Here is a 24,414-nt window from a genome sequence, read left to right as displayed (position 1 = left end):
GCGCTGATTGGCCGGTAGGGCGCGCGCGGCAGGGAGGGGCGGGGCGGACGCGGAGCCGCGGTGAGTCTGGCGCAGCTGTCGCGAGCGCGTTAGGCGACCCGTGCTGTGTCGCGCGCAGGTAGGCAGCAGCAGTAGCGGCAGGAGCAGTATCCGCCCTGTGAGGAAGCCATGAAGCAGTATGAGGTAAGAAATGAGAAGCGGGGGCCGGGCGGACGCCGCAGACCCCATTCTTTTTCCTTCTTCGCGGGACCTTGGGACCCCGCTTTCTGGTACTGTGAGAGCCGAACCGCGCAGGCGCAATGGGCGCTTGTTGCGCCTCGGGCCGCTCGTAAATCCTAGTGCGCATGTGCCGGGGAGGTATTTATAAATTTGCAACCCAGGCTGTTTTGGGGGTGCCTTTTCTTGGGGTCTCTGCAGGGCCTGGGAAGCTTGCAGGTTCCTTGCAGCTTCCCTCAGGGGAACACTTTGTCATGGAATCAGCGAGGGTGTGTGACCCTTGCTCCGGATCCGAGGGAGTCTTGCACAAACCTTGCACCACGTCGCCGCCTCTGGCGTCGGAAGGGGCTTTGCAATCAGTCTTCTTTTATACGACCTTTGGACCCCTTCCCTCGGCCCGGGACGTCCCCAAGAAACTTGGGCGGTGAGGCAGATGCCACTCCAAGGCTGGCTTCCACTGGACTGCGAAGCTGCTCTTGCTTTCAGGTTATCTAAGAGGTCATCTCTGTCAGACCCTGTGGTGTCACCAAGAAGAAATCTTATACCGCTCACATCCACTCTTGAATACTTGAAGTCAGGTCTTCTGACTCCTAACTTGGGTTTGTTTTTCCCTTAAGACAAAGTCTTGATGCCCTTATCACCCTCGCTGATAATATAATGTTAATATTTATCATTTAATTATTGCTGTCTTTTAAATAACCATTATTATTATTTTTTTCTTTTCTTTTTTTTTGGAGACAGAGTCTTGCTGTCTCCCTGGCTAGAGTACAATGGACTCATCATAGTTCACTGCAACTTCAAACTCCTGGGTTCAAGCTCTCCTCCTGCCTCAGCCTCCTGAGTAGCTGGGACCACAGGCGCGTGCCAACCCACCCAGCTCATTTTTAAATTTTTTTTTTTTTTTTTTTTTGGTAGAGACAGGGGTCTCCCTCTTGCTCAGGCTGGTCTCGAACTCCTGAGCTCAAGCGATCCTCCCACCTGAGCCTCACAGAGTGCTAGGATTACAGGCGTGAGCCACTGAGGCTGGCCTTAAGTAACTGTTATTAAATAATTAACTATTATTAAAATTCAAAATAAGAATAATTTAGCAAGTGCATACTCTTGTGTTAGTGAGATTCTGTTACCTTATTCTCTTATTCTCACAGCCCTGGGAGGTGGGAGTCTATTATTCCCATTTTTGTGGATGAATAAAGTCTCAGAGATGTCAAATGACTTGCTCAAAGGCTCCTAGCTAGTAAATGCAGAACAAAAAGAGGAACTCAGGACTCCAAGTCACTTCCTAGCCACTGTGCCATCCTGGTCTTTAGATGAAAGCTAGCAGGTCAAGAGATTTCTTGTTCCCCCCTCCGAAATTTTAAAAATTATGATAAAATGCATGTAAAAGTTGCAATCTTAACCACTTTTAAGTGTACAGTTTAGTGGCATTAAGTATGTACTCATTGTCTTGCAACCATCACCACCATCCATCTCTGTGTATCATCTTCCCAAACTGAATCCCCATTAAATACTAACTCCCCAGCCTTTGGCAACCACCATTCTACTTTCTGTCCCTATGAATTTGACTACTCTGGGTACCTTATATAAATAGAAGGAAAGATTTTTTTGCTTTTATTCACATGTTGAAAACTACTGCCTCTGCCTGCCCCCTATATTATTATTTTTTTTGGAAATCTACCCTGAATCTTTTGAAGACTTTAACCCAGAAATTCTGTCATTTTTGACATGCTACCAAGAATGAGGAGGTAGGATTCTATCATCTCTAATGTGTCGTTCAACTTTATCATTCTAGAATAAAGTTCTAACATGGTGTTCCCTCTCGAACTCTCTCACCCTGGAGAAAAAGCCATGTTCAATTTGAAAGATGCAGTGTGGGAAGAGCCCCATGGCATTTTGCAAAACGTAGTTAGTTTAGTTTTGCTGGAGTTAGTTTAGTTTTGCTGGTTGGCAGTCAGATAAAGTAGGACCCTGAGGGTGAGTACTTCTGTTCTGGGAAGCTGGGTATGATGGGAAGGCCAAGACTTTGATTAGAGAACGTGCTCTATCTTACTTAAATCATTTCTTTCCCAGAAGGAAAAGGGAGATTCAAACTCACTGTTTAAAGTGACCTTGGAGGAAAAAAATAGTTATCTTGCTGCGTTCTTTGTTATCATTCTCTGCTAACATTTGCCAAGTATCACTCTGGGGTGATGGCTACAGAGTTTCTGGATGGGAGGAGCAATTGTCTTCCAGCCCAGTTGGCACAGCAAGCAGATTAGTTTTATTGCCAGTGTTTGTTGCAGGCCAGTAAACACAGAAGACATACATGCTTTCACTCACATTCAACAAACAGTTTGAGAAAAGGTTTCAATTATCTACATCAAAGCAAATATTTCCGTTTGGGATTAAGTCCATCCTCCTACCCTCAAGCAACCTCCAGTCCACTGAAAGGTTAGCCCCACTCAAAAGACATTCTCAGCCCCTGGAGAAACCTTGGAGATTATGAAGTGCAGTTTACAAGTGGTAGAAGTAATGCTCAGAAAAGCCAGGACTTGCTCACCGTCACATAGCAAGTTAATGTCTGCTTGAGGACTGATACCATGGCAGTTAAGATTCCAGCTGGAGGGGACCTTTGTTGCTGTTTAGATAATGGTTTCATGTCACTGCCAATCTCAACTGATCTGAGAGGAAAAATGATCCCATCTGTGCCCTAATTGAGGTCAAGCGTTTAGAACAGGTCACCCCTAGGCCTTGGCTGAAGCTGCCTCCTTGGAATGCCAGAACAGCCTTGGGATTGTGTCGGGGTCAGAGCTAGGTTGGTAAGAGAACTGTTTATCCTACTTACATTAGGCTACTGGAGATTTTGTTTTTATTGCTGTTTTTGCCACTACAGATGAGACTCAAAGTAACGAGCCCAGTAGCAGCTAGTAAAACAGCTACTGTATCTTGTAAATCAGCCTGTTAATTCCAGGGAAAACCAATCCCTCTTCAGCCTGCAGGAGCCCAGCTCATTGCCCATTTCCCCGCAGCCAAGTAGCCAAAGGTGAGGAAGCCTCATCCTCTTGGGGTCTCCACCACTCTCATTTAGCATCTCTGTACCCTCAAAAGGGGAGCTCTTCTGGTGTCCACGTTGCAAATAATCCTAGACCAACATAGATAGTGCCTTGTCTCAGGCAAGTTCTACTTCAGCTTCTTTCACAGGAATAAATAGGAAACTTCTGGAAGTAGAGTTCTAGCCAAGAGGCAATTGTTTGGATACAAAACTAGATAAGGTAAAAATTATGGAGAAAGTAGGCCGGGCGCGGTGGCTCACGCCTGTAATCCTAGCACTCTGGGAGGCCGAGGTGGGCGGATCGTTTGAGCTCAGGAGTTCGAGACCAGCCTGAGCAAGAGGGAGACCCCGTCTCTACTAAAAATAGAAAGACATTATATGGACAACTAAAAAAAATCTATATAGAAAAAATTAGCCGGGCATGGTGGCGCATGCCTGTAGTCCCAGCTACTCGGGAGGCTGAGACAGGAGGATCGCTTGAGCTCAGGAGTCTGAGGTTGCTGTGAGCTAGGCTGATGCCACGGCACTCACTCTAGCCTGGGCAAAAGAGTGAGACTCTGTCTCAAAAAAAAAAAAAAAAAAAAAAGTAGACTTGTGTGTAATAGTGTCATAGGTGTGTGGCCCTTGGGCAGGCCTGGGGTTGAAGCCTCACACTGCCACTGCCCCAGGGCAGGTTAGTTAACCTCTCTGAGCCTTTCTGCTGCTGCTCCTTGGAGCAAAACCCACTTGATCATGAAAGCAAGGGCCAGTTTTAAAGAACATTCCAGAGTTGCTAGAAATACAACATCCAAGGTTATGCGTAAAAGGGGAATTGCTACTTGGAGCTCTGGTTCATTCATTTTGACTGTTGTGCACAGTTCTATGACAGGAAGAAATTCTGGTTTGCTTTGCCCAGTTCTTTCATAAATCTCCAAACATGTTGAGTTGAAAAAGCAAGTTGCAAAAGATTTTATCAATTTTAAATACGTATCAAAGGTGACTTCTAAGTATTATGTATGGATGCATACATAATAAAAGGTCAGAAACATATGAAGATTATTCTGTAGTTAGAGGAACTATTGCTTGGGGTGGGGGAGATAAGGACGGATGATTAGGTATGTCTGTTTTGTTTTTTTAAAAAGGAATCTGAAGTAAATAGATTAAAATATGAATTTATGTTAACCTTGGGCGGCGGGATCTTAGGTGTTGGTGTCTGTTTTCTGTTATTTTTTTTCCTCCTGAATTTTTGTGTCTTTTTGAAATAGAAGGTAAGGGATAAGTAGGGTTTTTTTTTCCCTGGCCATTGAACCCTCGTTTTTAGTTCTCTTTGACTTTTTTTTTTAATTAAAAAATTAAAAACTCTTTATTTTTTTCTAAAGAAATTCTTTCTCTTTTTTCTTGAGTTGTGTGACGTATCTTTCTGACTTTTGCATGTTGCATCTGGCGCCTGTTTGCAGGCAGGCGTTGTGTTCTAGATCAGGGACCGCTTGAACTCTTCCCTCATCCATCCCCTTCTGCACCCTGCATCGAACAGACCTTCAGAAAATGCTTTGGGATTGATTTTGCACGTGCGGACAGGATAGAACCCTGGCTGTGCGTCCCTCTTCCTGTGCTTTTTGTTGCTGGCTAAGCTGGGACAGTTTGTGTTTACTGTGTCCTTCCAAAAACCCTGGGAGGTGGGTGCTTTTTGTATCCCTGTTTTGTGCACAGGGAACCTGAGGCCCAGAGAGGTGAGGGAACTTGCCCACGGTCACGTTGGGGTGGAGACAGGATATGGACCAGGTCTGTCTGCTTCCCCGGCAGTGGAACAGTTACGGAGTCCTGTGAATGGGCACCCGATCTGGTGGGAACTAGTATTCTACTTTCCACATGAGACTGAGGCTCAGAGAAGTAAACGAAGCTGCTCAAGGTCAAGGAGCTCAGCAGCAGTGGAGCCAAGCCATGGCCTGGGTTTGCCCGACTCCAGTTTTATCCGGGCCTGTGACTTCCCTACCGATGCCGCCCCAAGGCAGCGTATGGCTGTCCTGCTCTATTCTGAAGACAGAACATCCCCACAGGGAGGGTGGGGTGCTGTGGGTCAGTGTGGACTTCTGGCAGGGGCTCTTTCTCCCTTTGCCCTAAAATTGGGTGGGCCGTCCCTTGGAGTGAGGGCAGGATTGGGACTGGCAAGTCACAAAATGTGGTGTTGAGCTTTAAAGCCCTTCCCCATGTTAGCATGCTTCATGCCAACATCCTGGGGTGGGGTGGGGGGGGGTGTCTTAGGCTTTCCAGCACCCCACAGGCCTCTTGCTCTGAGCAGATGGTAATTCATTTGGCACATTCTCCTGGTATAGAGTCCCTTATGCTCTGTAGCTCTGGACTTCAGCCCCTCCCTTGTGGGCAGTCAGAGTCTCAGAACCTTGGGCTTGAGTGAGCTCTAGAACTCTTACGGTTTAACCTCTGCACTCTACAGATGATGGACCTGAGACCCAGAGAGGAGGGTCTTGCCCAGGGCCACATGCCAGACCCTCTTTCTGTTGGGCAATGTTTGGGATTGATACTCTTCCTGGGAAGATAGCAAAGCCTGCAGAGCCGGGCTGAGATCCTTAACTGCCGCCGACAAGGTGTGGAGCCCATGAGCAAATTCTTTAGCCTCTCAAGCCAGTTTTGTCATGCATAAAATGACACCCGGGATGTGCCAGAGCTGGCTCGCATTGGCTCTAATTGTGTGCATCTTTCCAACCCTGTGTTCAGGGACATCAGGTTATATCTTGAAATGGGCCAAGGCAGGGTATTTACACCACGGAAAGTGGCAAATGCTACAGATCAGATCAGGCCCTTCCCTCTCTCTAGCCTGTTGTTGCACGTGGACCAGCACCACTGGGGACGGTTGTCACTACCTCATAGGGTTATTGTTTCAAGGGGTTCTTGGTCTGGTGAGCGTTAGATGAGCAGATAGATGCCTAGGAAGTATCAGCTCAGTGCCAAGCGCTGTACAGCAGCTAACATTTAACAAGTACGGTGATCCTACTCACTCCTGGATGCAGTGGGGCATTTGTGGAGACAGCAGGTCCCAAGGCAGAGGAGGCGGGGCCGAGGCAGAGGAGGTGGAACAGTGGGAGATGAGTGGTGGGTTTCAGGGTGTAGCAGGTGGGGCAGCTATTTCAGTCATAAGGGGGTGGGGGGACTTAGAGTCCTCCTGGTTCCAGCAGAGCCTCTTGACTAACTGGTTCCTGAGGAGAGAGAGAGGAGGAGAGTTGACAGACTCAAGTGAGGGTCTTGCTTGGGGAGGAACTTGCAGCTCTGATAAGGCGGTTGGGTTTGGTTGGGAATCCTGCACTTTCACTTTCTTACTCAGGCCTGGCTGGGTGAGAAAGGCCAGAGATCTTGAGCTAGTTGGTCAAGTTCAGGCTGTGTCTTAACACACTCTTGCTGATATTGACAGGGTCAACTGAGAATGTTTGAATACTTGGGGACACTTCTCCTGGCAGCCAGGGCCCGATAATCATAGCGCTTATTCTATGAACATAGTACTTATGCTGGGTGCTTTTTATCTATTAACACATTTCATCCTCATGATGAACATACAAAGTGGGTAGTATTCTTGTCCCTACTTGACTGATGGGGAAACTGAGGCACAGAAAAGTGAAGTGACATGCCTGTAGCTAGTAAGTAGCAGAGTCAGGATTCTGTTAGACCCAGAGTGGGCTTCTCTGTGGTTGGGCCCAGGTGGTCTTGGGCTGGGGGAGGGATGAAGCGTGTGGTGGTGAAGGACTTGGCCCCTTATCTAACCTGTTGGAGCTTCAGTTTTCTCAGCCATGCAGCCAGGATCAGGACATCTGTGTCGGAGGGCCACTGGGGGGTGCGAAGTGCCCAGCACACTGCTTGGCCTACAGTCTAGGCAGAAATCGTTAGGCGGATGAGGACAGATCCGCATCTCCAGGGCGCTGAAATGCTCTCTGCATGTAGCCTCTTTTGAAGGCCTGGAAATCAACACTTGCCAATGAATGAGGCCAATCAGGCGCCAAGAGACCGACTCATGCTAAGTAACATGCCCAGAAAATGGAGGAAGGAGCCCAAACGTCAGTCTGTCAGTTTTGATCTAATGTCACACGACATGCAAGTCACATTTTGGGATGATCAGCTCTTTCCGACCCCGTGGGAAGACCCTTGACGAAGTGGAAGCAGGCTCAAAACCTACTTTTTAACCAGTTGCGACAAGGAACCATCCCAGAAAGCAGGTGCTGAATGAAAGTCGGCCTGGCCCTGGGTGTCACCTCGCTCAGATGAGCAGGCTGCTTCTGCTTTTGCCTCCTCCCTGCCATCTGTCCTCCACCCAGCTGCAGCCAGGGGGTCTTTTCTCATTAAGTGGGGGGATCTTAGCATGCCGTGGCTCAGCCTCCCGCAGAAGGCTTCTTGTCTGTCCCCGGCTTTCCTCTCTCATCTTCCCCTGCTGTCTTTCATCTCCGCAAACACCCGTGGCCACTGTCCTGCCCTGAGCACACGCTGTTCCCTGCCCTGGCATGCTTTTCCCTCTGTTTTTCTCATGCCTGGCCCCGTTTTGTTACCGAGAGCTTGGCTTCATTGTCACCCAGCGAGGCCTTCCTTGACCATCCTGTGCAGAGTCTGACCCCCCCCGCCCGTCTCCCCAGCACCCTACTCATCTCCATCAGGGCGCATGCCCGGCTGGGGCTGTGTTTTCACGTGGGTGCTTGACAGGCTTTCCGCCTCGTCCGACTGTGGGTTCCGGGGAGGCAGGAACTCTGTGTTTTGTTCCTGTGGCTTCCCCAGCATCTGGCCCAGTGCCTCCTTGTAGAACGAATGATTCCATGAATGAATGCATCTCCTCTCTGTGGGTCAGCCTCACGTGAAGCAGAAGGACAAGTGTGGCGTCTGGTCTGGGGACCTGGGTGAGTCCAGTGTCTCACGTGTGGGTTGAGGCAGCCTCGTGGCCAGTCCTGAGTGGTCCTGACGTAGGGGAACTGGCTTCTTATGGCCGTTTGGCCAGAGCCTGGGGCCCTTCTGCCTGTGGCTGGCCTGTTCGGCATGTCACCTTCCTCGCACGGGGGCCGTGCTGAGATGCGAGCTGCCAAGACTGCACCGGGGCCGCCCCTCACCACGCAGCTGGGGACAGGTTCTGCTGGTCCAGGTGTCCTCCTGTCACGGGGCTCTGCCTGTCTGTCCTCTAGCTCCTCACTCGTTCATTAGTTCATTCGTTCCAACGTGTTTTTCCCTCTATACTTACGCGCCAGGAGTAGTGGGGTGAATGAACCACAGCCTCTGCCCCCCGAGATCTTTTCATTTAAGCCAAGGCCTGAAAGACGAGGCCTTTGAGGAAGGGGAGGGGAGTGGTGTCCTAGGCAGAGGGAAACGGGTGTCGTGTGCAGGTGCCTGGGGGCCAGGCTTTTTGGATGTCTGATGTTGAGAGATGAGGTCGATGGGGAGGGCTTTGTAGCCACCCAGAGAGACCCGTGGAACTTCATCCTGAGGTTGACGGAAGTCCCTTTGCTGTTGATTTTATCTAAAGGTTTAACTATCAGAGGGCACTTTAAGTCCTTACGGGGTCCTCGTGTTATAGTGCTTGTCATGTAAATGCACAGGGCAGTTGTTCCTTGTTCTGAGAAGTGGGCTGTGGATGATGTTTGGGGCTTCTCCGGAGGAGAGGGGCTCACCCGCCCCGTCACACGGTTCGTTGGAGATGGGCCACTAGTGTTTCCCAGCCCTGCGAGGGACAAAGGCCCTCTCAGTAGCTCTGTAGCTGTGCCAGACTGGCAGGCTGGCGTGGCCCTGTCCCTGTCCTTGCTCGAACCAGGCCCTTATGTAAGCAGAGCCCACCGGCCATTCACAGACTGCCTGGGAGACTGCGGGCTTTGTGTCGTGTCCTGGGTCCTTCTGAATTCTTGTTTTCTCCATCTGAAACTGAACAGGGAGCACTGGCCTGGCATGGCAAGTCAGGCTGGAGCTGCCAAGTTGGGGGTGGGGGTGGGAAGTTAACCCAGCACTGGGGCTTCAGGAACCATCGGGAACCATCGAGAAGCTTGAGGGGGTCATGGAGCTGGGCCTCTCGGAGACACTATTTCCTGGGACACTGCAAGGGTCCCACGAGATGGGTGGGTGGAGCTGCCGAATCAACGTTCTCAGGAGCTGGGTGGGGCTAGAGGATTCCATCAGAATTCTTGGGGAGATGTGTATAGTCTTAAACAGTATATTGTTTGACTTCTACTCACCCCAGAGAATGGTTTAACAAAGTCTCCTGCTGGGCTTGGGAGATCCACAGAGGACAGGGCTGGCGGTGGGCCGGGTAATCCCTGTGCTTGAGTACTGGTGCTGGGATGGCTTTGGGGAGGCGGCTCTGTGGTCTCAGCTCGAATGTGACAAAGTGCCTCCGACAGGCTGCCCCTGACCCACCCAGGCCATAGCCATCCCCTGTCACCTCTCATGTCTGAGTTCCTTTGTGCACAGCACTCGGCACCTTCTGATGATGTGTGTGTTCGTGTGAGCCCCTGGCTCTGCCCTGGAACTCCCGGCCCCAGGGAGGGTGCCAGTGGGTTCCCGTGGAATGAGTGATTATGTGAATGTCTGCTAGAGGCCACTGTCCTACCGAGCAAAGTACAGGGCGGGCTCAGGCATTCAGTCACTGCAGCTGATGAGGAGGAGGGACCCTGCACGCCTGTGGGGTGCGGGGCTGTCCTCTGGGACTGGCACACCCGACTTTGAGTGCGGTCCTGAGCCTGTAGCGTCCTCGGCTGCGTTCATGTGGGCTCTTGCTCATCCCCGAATCTGGCCTCTGCTCATCTTTTGATACTTTGGAGAGTGGCCATTCTTCTCCCCTTTTTTTTCTTTCTTTCCCTCTTTTTGACCCAAAGTTACCTGAACTCCTGAGTTTCCATGTAAAGCTAAGATAGGATCCTGTGGGATGCCCCAGGCCACAGTCAATAAACCCCAGTAACAGTCCCTTGCAGGCCCTTCCAGGTGCAGTCTGAGGACTGAGCTGGGAGCTGCACGTCCCAGCTCACCTGGGGCCTCCGTGGGTGGCACGTTGGGCTGAAGCCATCCCCAGTCTGGCTGGCTGGGCCTGGGAACATGCACTGTCCAGGGAGAGAGTGTGGGGAGGACATCCGCTCAGGACTTCTGCATTCCTTGTCTCTCACTCGACCGTTTCGTCCTCTGCCCTCCTTTCCATGCTGGGGCCAGAGCTGAGGGACTTCTGAGGCTTGCAGGGCCTTGGCCTTCAGAGCCGCCCACAGATGCCAGCTGCTGGTGGGACGGCAAACACGGGCATCCTCCCTGACCCCTCTCAGCAGCTAGAGCCGCCGTCTCTGCTTAGTTTACCTTTCCCTTTATAGACGAGACTCAGCCTGCCAGGCTGTCCAGAAACCCTGCCCACCTGCGCCGAAACCCTCTCCCTTGTTGTCACCACTCCTTTCGTTCCAGCGTGCACGGCTTTCCCCCTCCAGCTGTAACGTTCCTTAAGTTGAGGTGCATCTTATGATAGACGTATGCATGTTTTATTGATGCGTAGTTGATTTTTTTCCTGGAAATCGATGGCTTGTTTGGAATCAGTGGCGCCCTCAGGATCCAGGAACTAGGGTGCCTTTTTCACCATTCCCGCCCCCATGCCCTCCCTGGCCCAGGCCTCGGGGGGGTCTCTGGCCTGGGTGGTTCACTGAGCCTTTCGCCGCTGTCTGTGCTGTCATGTTAGCTCCCCTGCTGTCCCTCTGCCCCTGGCCGTGAGGATCCTTCTAGAAACCAAGCCAGCCTGTGGCACTCCAGCGACTTCCCACTGCTTGTGGCTGAACCCCCCAAAGCGCTGTCTTGGCCTCTGCTCCAGCCTCTTCCTTATCCTTGGCTGCTCTCCCTAGATCCACTCTGCTCCAGCCGCTGGATGTTCCAGAACCCTGCCAAGCACCCATGCTGCCTCAGGGCCTTTGCACTCCCCCCCAGGGAGCCTCACACCGGCCCTTGGCTCACACTACACTTCCTGAGAGCGGCCTTTCCTGACCACCCCTGTGGCCCTCTGGGCCCTCTGCCCTGCCTCTCCGTGGTGCCTGGTACGTCCTGACCTCCCATTACATAATAGATGCTTTGTCCTCGGTCCCCTTAAGCATGAGCGGGCCCTGGAGGTGGGGGGGCATGGCCACATTCAGCTGTGCTCACCGTTGTGTCCCGGAGCCTGGGACACTGCCTGCACACTCCTGTTACAGACCTGTCTCACGGGGGCCCGAGTCCCGTTCATCCGGAGCCCAGCACCCATCACAGGCCTCGCACATCCAGGGGCTCAGTGAGTGTTCGCTGAGGGAATGGAGGATGAGAGCTGCTCAGGGGCGGGAAGGGCTTTGGGGGTTGCAGATGGCCCTGCGCAGAGTGGAGCTCAGGCTGGTCTGGATTGCCTGGGCTCAAGCGATGCTCCAGAGTGCTGGGATTACAGGCGTGAGCCACCGCGCCCGCCTGACTCTGTTCTTTCTCTCACGCCTCACGTCCCCAAATCAGTTCTTAGTTCTGCCTTCAGCATACGTCTGGACTATAACCGCTTCTCGTCAGCCTCACTGCCGTTGCCAGGCCTCAGGGAGGGGTTGGCAAATTTTATCCGCAAAGGGCCAGGTAGTAAAGGTCTTAGGATTTGCAGGCCACGCGGCCTCGGTGGCAACTTCTCGATTCTGCTGTTGTAGCACAGTGGCAGCCGTAGATGACAACCAATGAGCATGGCCTGTTCCAATAAAAGTTTATTTATGGATGCTGAAATTTGAATTTCATTTAATTTTCACGTGTCATGATACAGGTTTCTTTTAATTTTGCTTTGAACCACTTGAAAATGTAAAAACCGTTTTTAGCTTGCTCAAAAACAGGCCTCGGACCAGAGTTGGCCTGCGGGCTGTAGTTTGCCAAACCCCTCACCTGAGCCATCATTATCCTGACAGAATTATTTCCACAGCCTCTCATCGGGCCTCCCTGCTTCCACCCTTATTCCCCCACCATCTGGAGGGGTCCTTTAAGAACTCAGGTCATTGCTCCGCTCTGCTCAGAACTCTCCCTGGTCCCCACCTTACTCAGAGTAGAAGCCAAAGTCCTCACTTGGCCTATGAGACCCTGCATGGCCCATCACCTCTCTGCCCTCACCTCCCCCTATGTTCCCCTTGCTCGCTCCCTCCGGCTACACAGGCCTCCGTGCTGTTGCTGGAGCACCTGCACCTCAGGGCCTTTGCACAGGCCATTGTTCTGCCTGGGTTGCTCTCCACAGATACCTGAACCACTCTGTCCTTCACCCCTTCAGGGCTTGGCTTAGAGTCCCCTCAGGATCCTGGGCTCATGTGAGCCGCTGCCTCTGTAGCTGGGACTACAGGTGTGTGCTAGCACGCCCAGCTTTTGACCACTTTATGTAAAGCTGTACACATGTCTCCCTTCATCCGCCACTCCCTGTCTTCTCTTCTTGGTTTTTTCCATGTCACATGTCACCTTCAAATATATTAATATTATATATAACTATTTCACCATCTCTTTTTCCCCCCGCTCAAATGTTAGCTCCCTGTAGACAAGGATTTTTTCCTCTCCTTCAGTGGCTGCATCTCCAGATCCCTGACCAGTGCCTGGCATATGTCAGCGAACAGACGAGCCTCAGTTTCCTCATCTGCAAGGGGGATTAATGGGAAAGGAGGTAACTCATGTCGGGGATGTGCCTCAGGGCCTAGCATGTTCTGTGCTGGTGGGAGTGCTGGGAGGTGCAGGCTGCTGCCGTGTGTGTGTGAGGCCGGCCACATGCACCCAGACCCGGCTGTTTGGCAAGCTGAGCTCGCAGGGCGCACTCACCTGGCTGCTGGACTCAGCAGTGGGGATCGCCTTGGTGAGCTGCTCCTGCTCCTCCAGTCGGCCTGTGTCCGCAGGGTTTGGAGTCTCTGCCCCTCGTCCAGCTTCCTGTCCAGAGACAGAGAGACCCAGCTGTGGTCACTAAGGCCCAGTGGGTGAGGACAGGGGTACAGATCTGGGCCCTCCCCCAGGGGTCTGGGCCTGGGGAGTTGAAAGTGAGTGTCAGGGACAGCCCTGGAGGAAGGAAGAGCAGTCCCCAGACTAGAGCTCCCTTAGGGCTGGCCCCGGCAGCCATGAGCATTCAGTTCTAAGGAACAAACAGATGGGGTCCTGCCCCCTGGAGCTTTTCACCCAAGTGTCCTTAAGCTGGTTACTCTTACTCCTCGAGCCTTGGTCTCCTAGTCTGTAAAATGGGTCACCATGGCAATCTAACAGTGTCTGCGTGAGACGGTGGGGGCTGAGTGCTCGCTCACACACTGCCTGGTGGTGCCTTTGGAGGGCGGTGGGGAGAGGAGGAGGGCGATCGTGGGTCCTCAGCACAGTCCCACAGACTAGATAAGCATCTGATAGACGTCACTCTCGGCGTCTCGCCCAAATGAAACAGGCTCGAGTGGTGCCGCTCTGGGTGGGCCAGCCCGCCCTGGAAGCCTGAGGGCGCAGCCTGCAAGCACCCAGAGAGGCACATGGGCTGTGGTGCCAGGGAGCTGCTGGTCTAGAGAACGCGGGGCAGGCTAGGGCCAAGGCCCCGTCCTCTGACTCCTCATTGTGTTCGGCGGGTGTCTTCATCTTCTGACTCCTGTGGTTGCATTGACCAACCCAGGAGCACATGGGCATCTGATGAGTGTCCTCTGAGGCCAGATTGCTGCCTAGTTGCGTGGGGCTCTGCCAGGCAGGAACAGAAAGCCCAGATTGCCCTGGTCGCGGGCTACCGCTGCCTCTGCACCTGGCCCTGGCCCTGGATCTGGGAGGGACATTGGTGTTCGGGCTCTGGCGCCTCTTGTCTTGCCAGCAGGGACAAGAGACAGGAGCAGAGTGGTCAAGGGTCTGTGGGTGGGTGGCCAGCATCTCTCGGCCCTTCCTATGCTGGGTAATGTTCTGTCCCCACTGTGGGACCCTGGGGAGGCTGTCACAGCTGTCCCCTGGACACCACAGAGAAATGAGGTCACAAGCCGAGGCCACCAGGGAATGAGGTATTTCTGGCCGAGCAGGTGCAGCCTGTGCTGACTTCCTGGCAGCTGAGCCCAAAGTCTTCTCAGCAATCCTGGCATTAGCAGTGTGACTCAATATTTCTGGAAAGTGGCAGGGAAAGGGAGCTGAAAGTGCCAAGGTGCTGAGCTGTTGAGGCGAAGTCCTGGGGAACGTGCACAAGTCTCCGTACTTGCGACCTGGGTGAGGTGGCTGGTGCCGTGCTGCTCAGGGCCAGACCTCCATCCTCCGGGCTAGGCAGTGTCTCCACAGAGAGCCCAGGCTGTGGGTGCAGCAGCCCTCGTGGCGGTGAGGCCATGAGTGGCCAGGCCAGCCAGCTGAAGGACTGTCGGGCCCTTTTGTCTTTGCTGAGGTCCCCAGGAGCACCATGCAAGGATGGCATCCCCAGCCAAGCTGCTTGTGCCCGAGCCTTGGGGGAAGATGCTTCCCACCAGGGAGTGCAGTCCTCTTTGGGGTCCAAGAGAGCCTGCCGGAGCTGTGTGCTCAGAGGCGGGGTGTGCCGCCCTGCACCAGCTCTGCGTGGGGGCCCCAGAGGCCTGCGTGTTGCAGGGGGGTGGCCTGGCCTTGAACATGCACGCATGGGTGTCCGGGCTCTGGCGTTTACTGCCAGGTGACCTGGGTGTGCTCTTTACCCCTTGGATCTCAGCTTCATCATCTACGGAACAGAGCTAATGGCTCCTGCTCCCTTGGGCCACCGCTGGGGTGAAAGGAGAGGCATCAGGGAAGCCACTGCAGTTCCAGCCCCGGACAGGGAGCAGGGAGTAACCGTGGCCGCTGTTCCCATCCACAGCCACTGGGCAGGTCCCGTCCTAGCACACACAGAGGTGCAAGTGCACCGGTGGGCGGTGCCAAGCCGGGTCTTGTGATGTGGACTCTGTAGCCAGGGAGGCCACTGAGTCCTGTTTACAGATGGGAGGGGCCTGGGGGACATCAGGCCCCCCTTGTTTGTAAAGACGGGGAGGCTGAAGCTTGAAAGTCCTTCTGGGCACCGGCGCCTGGACCACGTGTGCCAGGCCTGCCCGGCTGCGCCTCTGGGGTGGTGAGCAGGAGTTGCAAACTCAGCGCCTGCTGCCTGGGCTCGGACGTCGCCTGCTTCTCCTTCTGGGGCTCAGCCCCGACTCTCCATGTCTCACCCCCACATCCAGACCATCGTCAGGTCTTGTTGCCTCCACCTTCACAGCCTCTCCAGGATGTGACCACTTTTCACCCCGCCACGGCTCCCTCCTGCTCCCTTGTCCTGGTCTCCAAGCTCCTGCCCTCACCCCTGCAGCCTGTTTTCCCCAGCAGCAGTGGCCAGCGGGGCACCTGTGAACACCTGAGTCAAGTCAAGTCATGTCCCTCCTCTGCTCAAGAACCCTCCGTGGCTCCCACGTCACTCAGAGAAAAAGCTAAAAAAGTTCTCCCTGTGGCCCACAAGGCCCTGCACAGTCTGCCCTGTCTCCTCCCTGCCCTCACCTCCTCCAACCCTCTCCCTCGCTCACTGTGCCCTGGCCACACAGGCTTCCTTCCTGCTCCTCAAAAATGCTATGCACGGTTCAGCCCCAGGACCTTTGCACCTGCTGTTCCCTCTTCCTGGACTGTTCTTCCCCCAGATATGCTCATGGCTGGTTCCCTCACTTCCCACTGGCCTTTGCTTGGATGCCCCTTTCTCAAGGAGGCCTTCCCTGACCACTCTAAGATGGCTATCCTCCCCACTCCCCCTTCCGTTTCGTTTTATTCCACAAGTCTTGGTAACAAAGCATGCCACTGTTGTCTGCCCCCGCCCCACTGCTCCCTGCTTCCCTGGGACGCATAGTAGAATGCAGTGCCTTGAAGGCATGGGCTTGGTTTTGTTCACTGCCGTGTCCCAGGGCCTGGAACCGTGCCTGAGGTGTGGGAGGAAGGGAGGCAGGAATGAATGAATGCAGGACAGTGGCTCCCTGAGGTCTCTTGGCTGGTGGCAGAGCCAGGGTTAAGGTCCCATTCTGCACTGGAGCTGTCCCTCTGACAAAGGGCTTTGGGACCATGCCTGAGGCGCTTGCTGCAGGTGCCTGTCCAGCCAGTGGGAGCAGAGGCCAAGGCCACAAGGGGGCAGTGGAGAGCGCCATAGCCTCTGCTGCTTGGAGCGTCATCCTGCTGGTGATCCTGCCCTGACCACCTGTATATGTCTTGCTCTTGTTAGGGTTTGGGTTTGCTGCCGGCTGGGTGGGGTGTTACTGCACCAGCTCTCTGACCCTGGTGTCCTATGGATGGGCCCCTTCAAGGCCATGGCCAGGGTTTCAGGAGAAGGGCAAGGCCTGGCCATCTTGTGCATCTGGTACAGCTATTCTGCTGCTACTGATCAAATAATATTTACCGTTAGTATTTATTCCAGATGGGGGATGGTTATATACTTTCTTTTTGTTATCATCCCTGTAATTCTTACAAGTAACTCTGTGGGCTGGCAGGTGGGGATCAGCCACTTTGCAGATGGAGGTTCAGAGAGGTTGGGTAACTTGTCTCGGGCCACACAGCCAGGAAATAGGTGAGTCTGTGCACCCGGGAAACGTGGGCACAGCTGAGGAGCAGGTCCTCCACCGGCCCCCCGAGGCCTCGCCTTCCTCGGGAGGGGCCCCTGTGCCTGCGGTCGGCAGGTTGGAGTTTCCAGTGAAGGACAGCCCGGCTTCCCGGGGAGCTGGGGCCCCTGCAGCGTGGCTGGCTGACCCTTTCCCCCCCGCAAGGGTGGCCCCGGAGCCAGGGAGGAGGGTCTGGCGTCAGAGTGCCGCTGTAGGGTCACCGGGGGTGGGTGTGTCTGGGGGCCTCCTAGGAGCCCCTTGGGAGTGAGGTCTCCTGCAGGCAGCCCTGCATCTGGGTGCCGCCTTTGCTCTGGGGTCTGGCGTGGTGGGCAGGGCCCTCCAGCGTGTGGGCAGGGCGGGGAGGGGGAACGGCCTCGGCTCAGGGAGGCCGAGGGTACAGGCAGGGAAGGGAGGGGGAGGGGGCTTCGGGGCCTGACCTGTGTGACCTTCTCCCCAGGTGCCCCCGCGCTCGGCTCCACGCTGGGCCCTGTTCTGGGTGCTGGGAAACGGCCGAGCACGGATGGTCCCTGCCCTCGGCAGCTGATGCTCTCGTGGGTGGCAGATGGTGAATGTCTGGGGTCACTGTTTTAGGTAGAAGCCCAGAAGGGCCTCGCTGAAGACCTCAGGAGGAGAGGGTGGAGCCCCGCCCGCGGTGTCAGGAGAGTTCCAGGCAGAGGGGACAGTCAGTGCAAAGGCTGTTGGCCTCTCCTGCGGGTTCATGACTATTCCGTTTTTCTGCTGCTCTGGTTTGCTCCTCTGCCAACTGGGGACGATCCCAGGAGCTCTGGCTCCCCAGCGGCTCTGGGCACTGGCATCAGCTCAGAGCAAGTGCTCAGAAAGTGGGAGCCCTCTTTCTACTCCTCCTACCGTCAATAAGATCTTTGTCATCACAAAGACGGTGGAGACTGGGCCCTGCTGTTCCGTGGTGGCTCCCCTCTGGGCTGGGGCAGGTGGAAGCCTGGCCCCTGAACCCCTGCTGTGGAGTGGGCTTCAGGCCACACCCCTTGTCCTGGCCCTTGGCCCTGCCCTGACCTTTTGCTACCACGAGTTGCTGTTGGTGGCCTCCAGGAGAGAATTCCAGGCTAGTGGAACTGTCATTCCAGAGCCACTGGCCTTTGCGCCAGCCTTCGTCCTTGTCCTCTGCCAGTGCATTGTGTCTGAGGCAGCAGGGCCACACCCTCTGCCTGCAGCCAGTGCTTGGACCTCGCTCGGGCTGCTGACCCCTTCACAGGCCTCCCTCCATTCATCCCGAGCGTCTCCCTGTCCCAGCTTGGCCCTCCCTGGGCTCCCTCGGGAGTGCCCCCCACTCCCTGTCCTGTGGCCACCTTCTCCCAGGGACAGCCCCACCCTGCTGCCCTCTTCTGTGCTCAGGATCCGCTGCCTGTGCCCTCTGGCTGCAGTCTTGGGTGTCCCTTGGGTCCCCCTCACCTCCTGCTGGCCTCAGGCCTGGGCAGGGGTGTGTGTGTGTGTGTGTGTGTGTGTCTGTCACAGAGCAGGGGTGGGGTGGGAGGGGATGCAGTGGGGGCAAGGAGGCCCAGGACAAGGATGGGGAGGTGTGTGACAAATTCCCCCAGTTAGGCCCTCAGTCTCCAGGGGTGGGGGTGGGGAACCTCTTCTGCTCCCCTGCCCTGGGGCCTTTTTTTTTTGAAATGAGTAATTTGGGCTTGTTATCCCCCTTTCCCCTTTAAAAAATAATTTATTGAGGTGAAGTTCATGTAACATAAAACTAACCGTTTAAAAGTGAAGGGATCAGTGGCATTCGGTGCACGCACAGTGTTGTGCAACCACCACCTCTGCGTGGTTCCAGAACATGGGTGTCACCCCCAGAGAAGACCAGGTAGCCATCAGCAGTCCCCCCTGTTCTGCCCCTCCCCGATCCCGCAGTACCCCCAGTCTGCTTTCTGTCCGCTCTGGACGTCACATGTAAACATGTGGCCCTTTGCATCTGGCTTCTTTCACCTGTCGTAACTTTCACTTACCTTTTTACTTTGAAGTCATTACAGCGGCACAGGGCGTTGCAAGAATAGTGCAGAGAGGTCCCACGTGCCCCCTGGGGCCTTTTAGTCCTCTCTGGGAGAAGATGGCCGCTGGGTCTGGGGATTCAGGGCAGGAAGTGGGAGAAGTGCAGCTGTCCCACCAAGGATCATCGATCCTGCTGCAGTGGCCCCGGGCCCGGGGCATTCCTGCCCTGGCGAGCCCCTGGGCGCTGCCGCGGGGCCGGGGCTTACCTCTGTGCGGGCAGGGGCAGCTCCTCTCCTCTGGCCTCGGCTGGCCTGGGCGCTGCTGCTGTGAGCGCGGCCCTTCCCCTGGCTGCCGCCTCCTGCTGCAGCCTGGCGTCCTTACTAGCAGCCAGTTGGGCCCCGACGGCCGGTACTCTCCCTCCTGGGCCCTGGTCCGATGCCTGGGCTGGGGGAGAGGGTAGGATTTCAGCCCTCCCCCAGCAGCTGGCTGGGCAGGGAGAGGGGCTGGTTGTATTTTAAGCTGTTGAGTGGTTCAGCAGGAACTCGGAGGCCTCCTCTCCCAGTGGACGCTGGGCTGCCTTCCTGCAGGCCACACGGGCTTGGAGGCATGTGGGCACTGCCCGCCCAGGGCCCAGGAACTATTAATATACCTGCAGCCACAGGACGGCCCCGTGCCTGCCCAGGCCCTGCTCTTCTAACCCTTTCTGGTGCATTCTGCATGTCCCCCGTCCCTCACCCACAAGTCCCTTTGGTGGGGCCTGATGCCTCGAGCGGTGTGACCAGGCTCTTTTTTTTCTGGCCCCTCCATGTGCCGGCTCTATTTGGTCTTATTACCCAGTGGCTCAGAGGGGCTCAGTAGCCTGCCCCTCTGCCCCAGCGAGCCTGGAGTTGACAGCAGGCACTCAGCAGGCACCATCAGCCTGGACTTCCTGGGTGCTAGGCCGTCTCCTACCCTCGCGTCCAGGATGTGGGTGTGTGTATCATAGGTGGCCAGCAGGCAGCGACCCGCAGGCCAGTAGGGGAGCCGGATCTGAGGCAAGGCCACTGCAGGGCCACCTCGCCCGGGGCCTCCTCCCCCGTCTCAGGGCCTACACTTCTGGGGCATTTCCCAGGAGCTAGACACCTTCCTGCCTGCCCCTGAGGGGCAGAGAGAAGAGACGTGCGCAGGGTCCCCCAGTGACCACAGGGCAGGGCTGGATACAGTCCCGGGTGCTGCCCACCCTGTACCCTGCCTTTCTCACTGTCACTGGGCGTGAGGGGTGCCTGGCTTCTCTGGCTTGACTGTGAAGCCCTCTCCTTCAGGGTGGGCTCTGGCTGCAGTGGACCAGTCTCCCCAGGCTCTGGGTGGGTGGACATGCTCTTGATGTCCCCTGCCTGGGGCCTGCCCCGGGGTTTGTCTGAGCAGGTGCCCGCTCCTGTTCCTCAGGCCGCCTCTGGCCCAGGGCTTGCCGGGGGCTCTGTGGGTGGGAAGGGTCCACTGCAGTTGCTGGCCAGTGGCAGACCTGGGATCAGACCCACCCTGTTTACTATGGCTCGTGGGGCACCGCTGGGCCTCAGCCCGGCAGTCTTCCTGCCCTGCTTGGGTGGTGGGTCAGATTCCCTGGGGCGCCCTCCCTCCCCTCTGCCCTGCCATTCATTGATCGGCTGTCCACTGCTCCCTGGGGGCTCTGGAGAGCTGAGCCAGGCTCCTTCTGTGGGCCCAGGATGTGTGCTCTGGGCTTTGGGGGCTCAGGGCCTGGATGAGGGTGTGCCGTTGGGTTAACTGGATGAGGAGACTGCCCCACATGTGGCCACAAGGTGAGAAATGGGTGGAGAGGGAGGTCGGGGGTGCTTGTCCCAAACTTCCCTGTTCCCTGATCTTTCCACACTTAGAGAGAGGCTCTCTGCACCAATCACTCCGGAATCTGTCACCTCCCCGGGAACACAAATGCACAAGGAAAGTAATCCTGAGTGTCTCTTGCAGCTCAGAAGGGGAAATGGATGATCTATCTGGCAGATTCTCAAAATAGCTGGGATTTCTCCAAGCCCAGTGAACTCCTAGGCCTGAGCTGGGTACTGGGGCCTGGGCTGCTTGCTGGCCACTGGCTCTGGCAGGGGGTGCTGGGAGGCACTGCCATGCCTGTCCCTGGGGAGTCTCCCTGCCCCGGGTGCTTTTGAGGGGCTGTGTCCACTCAAAAGCCTCTTTCAGGTCAACCCAGCTCCCGGGGGTGCCCCAAAAGCCCCTCCAGGGGAAGTCTGTGGCAAGGCTACTGGGGGTGCTCAGACTGCGACGGTTTTATATTTAGCTGGGCAGTGGCTCTGATGCCACTCGGGTTACATCTGGCATAGAAGCCGGCAGCGCCAGGGCAGGCTCGGGCGCCTTTCCAGCACCGCGGCAGAATTTGATCGCGCCTGCCCGGCCCAGAGCTGCTTCGCGTGGGGAGGTTGGTGGTGGGGGCTGACGGTGGCAGCTGGGGCTGCTGGCCACAGTGGGCAAAGTCGAGCCGCAGGGCCAGTGGCAGGCGGCATGGACATGAGCTTGAGCATGGTGGCCCGGGAGACCAGCCCCGGCCTCGGGCCCAGCCTCAGTCCTGGCTTTGGTCCCGGCTTTGGTCTCAACGGACTCCCCCGGCCCATGCCCCCCAAGGCGGCCAAGAAACCCAAAAAGGCCGTTCTCTTCTTCGAGGTGGAGATTCTGGACGCAAAGACGAGGGAGAAGCTGTGTTTCTTAGACAAGGTAGGACCGTTGCATTGGCTGCACTGGGCCGGGACCCTGCTCATTCCAGCCCAGGAGCTGTCCAGCTGGGTCCTTTGTGCCCCACCCCCCTGCCCTTCAGAGGGCACATAAGGGGTAGCTGTGACCCCTGGGTGTGGCCGGGAGCTGGCTTCCCAGCTGGGAAGGAAGCAGGGCAGCCCCACTGGACCCTGCAGGGCTTCAGGGCCTGGGGAGGAGGTGGACTGACTGGGACCTGCCCCTGCCGACGCCAGGCCTGGGGGAAGGGGTTCGGACCATTCTTGGGGAGGACAGAAGGCCTTCACTGTGGGGGAGTTGTGGGCGGGGTGGGGGGGAGCCGTGAAGAGGAGGGCAGGGGAGCAGGCCCAGCTGCCCACGCTTAAGCCTGGCTAAACTGGAGCCCCCAGCCCACAGCTGTCCCCACACTGGCAGGGCCCTTGCTGTTTCTGCACTGGCTGTGTGGGTGGGGGCCCGGAGCCCAACCCTCCCCCTCCCCGCAGTAGCAGTCTTGGCCCCCAGTCTATCCTCTCCCTCGCACACCCCCATCCGGGTCCGGGCTCCCTCAGGGCGGACGTCCCTCTGGCCTGTGCTTCCCCAGGTGGAGCCCCAGGCCACCATCGCGGAGATCAAGAACCTCTTCACCAAGTCCCGTGAGTCCAAGGCCCGCCACACTGCCCCCCTGTGACCCCTCTGGCCAAGAGCCTCTGGGAGGGACCCCATCCTGCGTGCTTCTACCTCCAGGGGTCTGCAGAGATGCCCCCCAGCGTGGCCCAGACTTCTGGCCTTGGCTGGGGCAGGCGCCCCCGCGTGGCCCTCAGCAGTAACGCCCTTGCTGGGCGTTCAGAGGGACAAGATCCTGCTTCTGCCCGCGCTCTTCCGGCCTGTGTCCTGCCAGAGCGTGGGAGGGGCTGCGGGGTCCCAGGAACCCAGACACAGTCGGGTGGGCAGCGGGCAGCGGGCAGGCTGAGCCCTGCCAAGCTGTGGGCTGTGACCGCCCTGTTCTCCCCGCAGATCCGCAGTGGTACCCAGCCCGCCAGTCCCTCCGCCTGGACCCCAGTGAGTACAGCCGCCCGCCCGGCCACCCCTGGGCTCCCGGGTGGCAGTGGGAGAAGGCCCAGGCAGCCCCTGAGCCCTGGCCCGCCTGTCTGCAGAGGGCAAGTCCCTGAAGGACGAGGATGTTCTGCAGAAGCTGCCCGTGGGCACCACGGCCACGTTCTACTTCCGGGATCTGGGGGCCCAGATCAGCTGGGTCACGGTGAGTCGACCCCACCCGCAGTCCCCTTTCCCATCAGCCACAGCGGGTGACTCACCTGGCCCCGCTGTACCCTCAGGTCTTCCTGACAGAGTACGCGGGCCCCCTTTTCATCTACCTGCTCTTCTACTTCCGGGTGCCCTTCATCTACGGCCACAAATACGACTTCACGTCCAGTCGGCACACGGTGGTGCAGTGAGTGGGGCAGGCCCGAGGGGGCGGCCGGTGGAGGGTGGAAGCCCCGCCGGCCGCCCGGCTGAGTCCGCTCCCCCACCAGCCTCGCCTGCATCTGCCACTCATTCCACTACGTCAAGCGCCTGCTGGAGACGCTCTTCGTGCACCGCTTCTCGCACGGCACCATGCCCCTGCGCAACATCTTCAAGGTGAGGGCCGCCCCGCGCAGCCCCGCTGCCCCGCCCCGCCCCATCCCCGCCCCGCCCCACCGGCCCCCACCCCATCCCTGCCCCGCCGGCCCCCGCCGGCCCCCGCCCCATCCCTGCCCCCGCTCCCTTTCAGAACTGCACCTACTACTGGGGCTTCGCCGCGTGGATGGCCTATTACATCAACCACCCACTCTACACGCCCCCCTGTAAGTGGCCTTGGACCGCGCTCCCCGCGCACGCCCCTTCCCCAGGCCCCCCCTTATCCGTCTCATCCCCCTGCTTCCTCTTCAGCCTACGGAGCCCAGCAGGTTAAACTGGCACTGGCTATCTTTGTGGTAAGGAGGCTGGGGCTGGTGGCAGGGTGGGGGGCGCTGGTGGGCTCTGGGCTGACCCTGCTCCTCTGACAGATCTGCCAGCTGGGCAACTTCTCCATCCACATGGCCCTGCGGGACCTGCGGCCGGCTGGTGAGTGGCCTGCTGGGGCGGGGGCGGGCTCGGAGGGGGCCGGGGGCGTCTGACTCGCCCCTCCTGTCCTGCCCCTTAGGGTCCAAGACCCGGAAGATCCCGTACCCCACCAAGAACCCCTTCACGTGGCTCTTCCTGCTGGTGTCCTGCCCCAACTACACCTATGAGGTGAGGGGTGGCCCTGCCTTGCTCCCTTAGGGGGCTTGGGGTCCCATGTGGAGGGGCCAGCCCCCAGGAGGGGGCGCCTGGCTTGGCAGCTGCTTTCGCAGTCTGCACTTGGAACATCTGGAGGGGGAGAGTCGGCGACCTCTCTGGGTCTGGGGCCTGGGAGGGGTGCTAAGGCTGGGCTTCCATCACACCACCGCCTTCACTTGGGGTCCCCCCAGCACTGGAGTCGGGTCCCCACACCCCCACTCAGGAAGCTGAGTCCTGGGCATCCACATGCACAGGGGCTGGTGGGGCTGGACAGAAGAGCTGGCCTTGCCCAGCCCGGCCTGTCCTCACCTCCCACCTCCTCTGCCCGCAGGTGGGGTCCTGGATCGGCTTTGCCATCATGACACAGTGTCTCCCAGGTGAGCCTGCTGCCCCTCCCTCAGCAGGGCCGTATCCATCCGGGCCCGGCAGCCCCTCCCTGACACCCCCGTTCTTCCCCACAGTGGCCCTTTTCTCCCTGGTGGGCTTCACCCAGATGACCATCTGGGCCAAGGGCAAGCACCGCAGCTACCTGAAGGAGTTCCGTGACTACCCACCCCTGCGCATGCCCATCATCCCCTTCCTGCTCTGAGCCGCTCAGCCAAGCCCAGCTGTCGTCCCCCACCCCAGTGTCATTCTGGAGGAGGAGAGGGGGCGACAGCTCTCCAGCACCTGGAATAAAAGCTGCCTGTCCCTGTCGGACTC

General features: G+C 57.1%; 1 protein-coding gene across 1 annotated transcript; it reads left to right on the top strand.

Annotated features, from left to right (window-relative positions):
* Positions 1 to 54: 54 nt before the first annotated feature.
* Positions 55 to 24,411, top strand: TECR (trans-2,3-enoyl-CoA reductase). The gene is made up of 13 exons (XM_069477267.1): positions 55 to 183; positions 21,370 to 21,420; positions 22,016 to 22,067; positions 22,429 to 22,473; positions 22,569 to 22,672; positions 22,749 to 22,864; positions 22,947 to 23,052; positions 23,186 to 23,258; positions 23,344 to 23,387; positions 23,460 to 23,517; positions 23,597 to 23,685; positions 24,044 to 24,089; positions 24,174 to 24,411. Exons 1-13 carry the CDS (start codon positions 169 to 171, stop codon positions 24,299 to 24,301), a joined length of 927 nt encoding a protein of 308 aa, XP_069333368.1. The 5' UTR covers positions 55 to 168; the 3' UTR covers positions 24,302 to 24,411.
* Positions 24,412 to 24,414: the final 3 nt, after the last annotated feature.

Source organism: Eulemur rufifrons, chromosome 2 (genome assembly GCF_041146395.1).
Source record: "Eulemur rufifrons isolate Redbay chromosome 2, OSU_ERuf_1, whole genome shotgun sequence".
Lineage (NCBI taxonomy): Eukaryota > Metazoa > Chordata > Mammalia > Primates > Lemuridae > Eulemur > Eulemur rufifrons.
The sequence above is the reverse complement of the archived record's forward strand: the minus strand, read 5'-3'. Positions and strand labels throughout refer to the sequence as shown.